Source organism: Phalaenopsis equestris, unplaced genomic scaffold (genome assembly GCF_001263595.1).
Source record: "Phalaenopsis equestris unplaced genomic scaffold, ASM126359v1 Scaffold000517, whole genome shotgun sequence".
Taxonomy (NCBI): Eukaryota; Viridiplantae; Streptophyta; class Magnoliopsida; order Asparagales; family Orchidaceae; genus Phalaenopsis; species Phalaenopsis equestris.
In genome coordinates, this window is record NW_018164957.1 from 1,507,059 (window position 1) to 1,511,312 (window position 4,254).

General features: G+C 31.8%; 1 protein-coding gene across 1 annotated transcript in view; it reads right to left on the reverse strand.

The window, feature by feature from the left end:
- Positions 1-317: 317 nt before the first annotated feature.
- LOC110028615 (eukaryotic translation initiation factor 4G-like) overlaps positions 318-4,254 on the reverse strand; it is a 69,251-nt gene continuing 65,314 nt past the window's right edge. The window contains exons 8-9 of the mRNA XM_020730532.1: positions 1,065-1,259; positions 318-849 (exon numbers count right to left, since the gene is read on the reverse strand). Coding sequence (XP_020586191.1) covers positions 516-849; positions 1,065-1,259 — 529 coding nt within the window. The 3' untranslated portion in view covers positions 318-515. The remainder of the gene's footprint in view (positions 850-1,064; positions 1,260-4,254) is intronic.

Consider the following 4,254-nt stretch of genomic DNA (forward strand, 5'->3'; position numbering starts at 1 on the left):
GAATTACACACATATCACTGGATTCCAATGTATATACGTATCTAACATCTAAAAATTAAAATAATAATATTTTTTGTGTGATGAAAATCAAAATGGTAATAAATATAAAAGAATTCGGTGGTATGTACGTAACCAAGTTCCCCAAAATTTAATGCTCTGTCTCTCTCTCTTTCTCTTTCAGATTAACAAAACAATCTTACAGTTCCTCATGCTTACAGCAGAATCAGACTCAATCTCAGTGTTATACATTTATAACCACTTAGAAAATTCAGATTCAAAATGAAGCATTTGGAACGATAGAAACAATCCTAAACTCCTGTGGCTGCTGCTAATGAAATATAAATAATCTGTTCAAAATATCACAAAAAGCTCCAAGCACAGAAAAGCTAAAAGCATTTAAAAAAAAAAACTATCAAGGAATATAATAAATAAACTGCTTTTATATAAAGAGAAAGCAATTAACTTAAAAAACCTAAGCAAGAATGCCTAATCTGATAACAAATCTTTCATCTCTTTTACAGAAATTCATCCAACTTTTTGGATTTCTGAGTGGGCTTTTGAGGCCTGAAGTCTTCCAGTCGAAGATTTGACCCTCTCCGGATTTCATTTAGAACCGACTCACCTCTGTCTGCCTTAATGAACTCTAAGATGCCCAAAAGGATCTCTGAAGCGAGCCCAAACTCTACCAGGCCTCCTGGCTCTTCGCCACCTTCACGAATCAGTCCTCCAATCTCTTTTAGAGAAACCACATTTTCCACTATGATTTTACCGAAAATTTGGCCCAGAAATTCTGCAGCTTTAGGAGCATCGTTCATGGCATCCTCCAGTGAAGAGAGAACAGATTCAAACCTGTCCACAAAAATAAGATAAAACTTCGGGCTTGTTTGGGTGATTTTAAAAACAACTAAATATTTTATAGTAATACCAAACATATTTTATTTGAAGAAAAAATAAAAACCAAACAAAATAAAAATAAAAACAAATCCCAACCAGTCCCTTGATGAATCTAAAGAAATAAACAAAAGTAACCATTTCTCCAGCAAATTAGAAATTTGCATTCATACCCAGAGATCAGTTGAGTTCGACTAATTAAGGTATAATGAGACTTGTTTAGGCTGACAAGAAGCTCGGCCAATAGATTTCTCTCCAAAAGTTTCCTTTCGAAGGAGTCTGTCACCCACACAGACACCATGGAAGGATAGAAATGTGGTGCGTTTAGCTCTTTGATGCATGCAACAACCTCCCCCTCATCCTTGGCGCTGAAATAGAAAAAAAAAAAGTTCAATCAACAATAAGTTAATACTCACCTAATGCAAATCTAACAGTCCTGTTCATTGAAAACACAAATAATGTGTGATGATAATACTTTAAAGTAGATTTACATCTATGTCGCTCAAATTCTATGTATTTACATATCGAACACCTAAACTTCAATTTTTAACTACATATCACCTTATCTATGCATGAAGAAATGTATTTCACTTTTTAAAAGTTAAAACAATATTGTTTTTTATGTGAAATAAAATAGTTGGGTTTTGTAAATTTAAAAAGCAAAGTTTAGGTGCAAGATATGTAAATACATAGAAATTGAGTGTAGATGCCCCATATATTAATTATCTTGATGCGGTGGTTTTTGCTTCTCAGTTAATTGTTGGATATAGCAAGACTATACAGATCATTCCGACAAGAACAGGATGTGTTCTCTAGTGTTTTCGTTACTGCAACAAATCATTTCGATGACAACCCTTGGATTCCTTAGTAATGGGATCTTCACGTTTACACTCATCCATAATACCAAGCAAATAAATGTTTTGTATAATTACATTGTTTCTTAATTTTTATTATGAAGTTTCAATTTCAACAAATTGAAATATGCCCAATATGAATGGCATCCACAAGGATTTCAAAAAATCACCTGGGTGTTAGTTTTGCAAATAGCAATATTTCGAGTGTCATGAACGTAATTATCCCTATATTTTATCATGTAGCCCACTATCATAACTAATGATGTGGATTCATGATCACATGAATAGCCTATTTTTAGGGAAGAGAAATGGATGGGACTTCAGCAGGGAACAAGATTACAGCAGTAGATTTCCTCTAGCAAATTCAAAATACAATTCATCTAAGAATCTCAAATGTTTATAAATCGAAAACTCTGAGATATATAACAATTAGTTTTTTATTCAATAAAATTTCTGATTCCAGCTTTTGATCATATGTGATGTTTGATTTTATAATTCCTTCAAGTGCAACTGCCTAATTCCATGTGAAATCATCTCTATGTATTTGTGTGACACTTAAATTATCTTCAATTCGGCAAGATTTCTTTTTATATCTAATTTCATCTAATTATCTTCTTATAGTTTCATTAGAATTATTGATTTTGTTGAAACTTAATGCAATTAGATTTTTAATCGTGGTAAAAAACTTCAACTATTTTGTTGATTTTTCATGATTCAAATTTTGCATTAGTTTCTTTATATTAAGTTAATCGTTTGCACTCTCATTGGTGTTCAGATTCCTATATATTTCAGTTTTCACCGAAACAAATGAGTTATTGTGTATTAAGTAGCAATGGATTTGTAAAACTTAGTTTCTTTTGTTTGGATTTACATCCAAAGTTGGTTATTTCCAATTCCCTAATTTAGTAACGATGCAGTTCTCTCCTTTGAAATTCACTTTTGTTTATACTTATTGACAACACTGCTAACTACACATCCTCTATTTTCCCTTTGGAAGTTGTCGATTTGTTAAAGTTCAATGTATGTGTATAAGAGAGGGAGAGAGAAGAGAGAGAGAGAGAGGGAGATACCACACACACACACATACAACATATATATTTGTAATTTATACAAGACTTTCAACTAGGCTTCAAGTTCGACTCCATAAATAAACAAGTCAAAATATATACCATAAAAGTTGGCTCATTTGCTTAAGGAGTTGAGCAGAATTAAGAATTGACCTCATTCAAACTCAACTCATTACACGAATAACTGTTACGTTCAGTGGCCTAAATTTCACACGAGTCTCTAGTATTGCTTGGTGCATATATTCTTTTAGTTAGATGGTTGGGATCACAGCAAGTATTGTTGCGAGACTTTAGTCTTTCTAAAGGATTTTTTCGTGCTTCCGTTATATGTATTTTCCTTCTGTGTGTACTGTAGCAACACTCGAGCCTTTCCTAATGTGTGTTGTTCTCTTCCTCCATATTGCATTGTAGCTACTTCAGTCTTCCTAAAATTATGCATTTGAAAATGTTTCCTCACTTGGCATTGCATTGTAAGTATATGTTCAATTGCTACAACTTCCTTCTTTAAAAGGTTGAAAGCTTGCTAATTGAGGTTTCTTTCTTTCTCGACATGGTATTGTAAGCTAGATAAGCAATAATGTGCAGTCAAATCTAATTTTACTTAAAAAACTATACTTCTTGAATGCTCTTGCAATGATGTATTGAATGTATAAGAAATATAATTGAAACATGAGTTCATGTTGATTGTGTTGAATCAAAATCAGCACTTACATTAGAATATGGTTATCAACCAAGAATTGGAATTAAAATTGAAATTAAAGAATGAGAGTGAAATCATATAGGAATCACAATTTGAGCCAAAATTAAGACTGAAATAAAAAAAATAGGTTGAACATCCAAGTTAAATTCAGTCAAATCCTGGAAAACAAAATTTATGAATAAAACCTGAAATTCAATCTTGAAATTGAATTCAAGTGTGACTAATAATTTTGAATCTAAATTTGAAAAAAAACATTAAATTTGATTTTGAAATTTAAAAAAAGATCATAATGAATCTAAATAGAATCTTAGCTGTGAATTTAAAATTCAAATGTAAGCTGAATTTATTTTTGAAACTGAACCAAAATTACAAATCAAATATGAATTTAATCAAGAATATGAAAGCAAACAAAACAAATTTTTGATGGTGGACAACTCAATTGAACAAGATGATTTAATTCCTAATGAAGTTTCTAATGGAAAATATTTCTACCAATAAAATTGAAACCGATTTTTTTTCTTTTTTTTATCACTTAATTTCCAAACTCAAAAAGAGGGAAAATTTTTTTCTCCGGCCTCCGGACGTAGCTTTACGTCTGGAGTCCTATCAAAATTGTAATGTGGTATTGCGGTCCCACTGAATTAAAAACATAAAAAGCGGTTGATTTTACGCGTGAACCAGACCGAATCAGGGTTATTGGGGTTATTACAGCGTTATTAGAGTGATTGTGCGGGGGGTTATG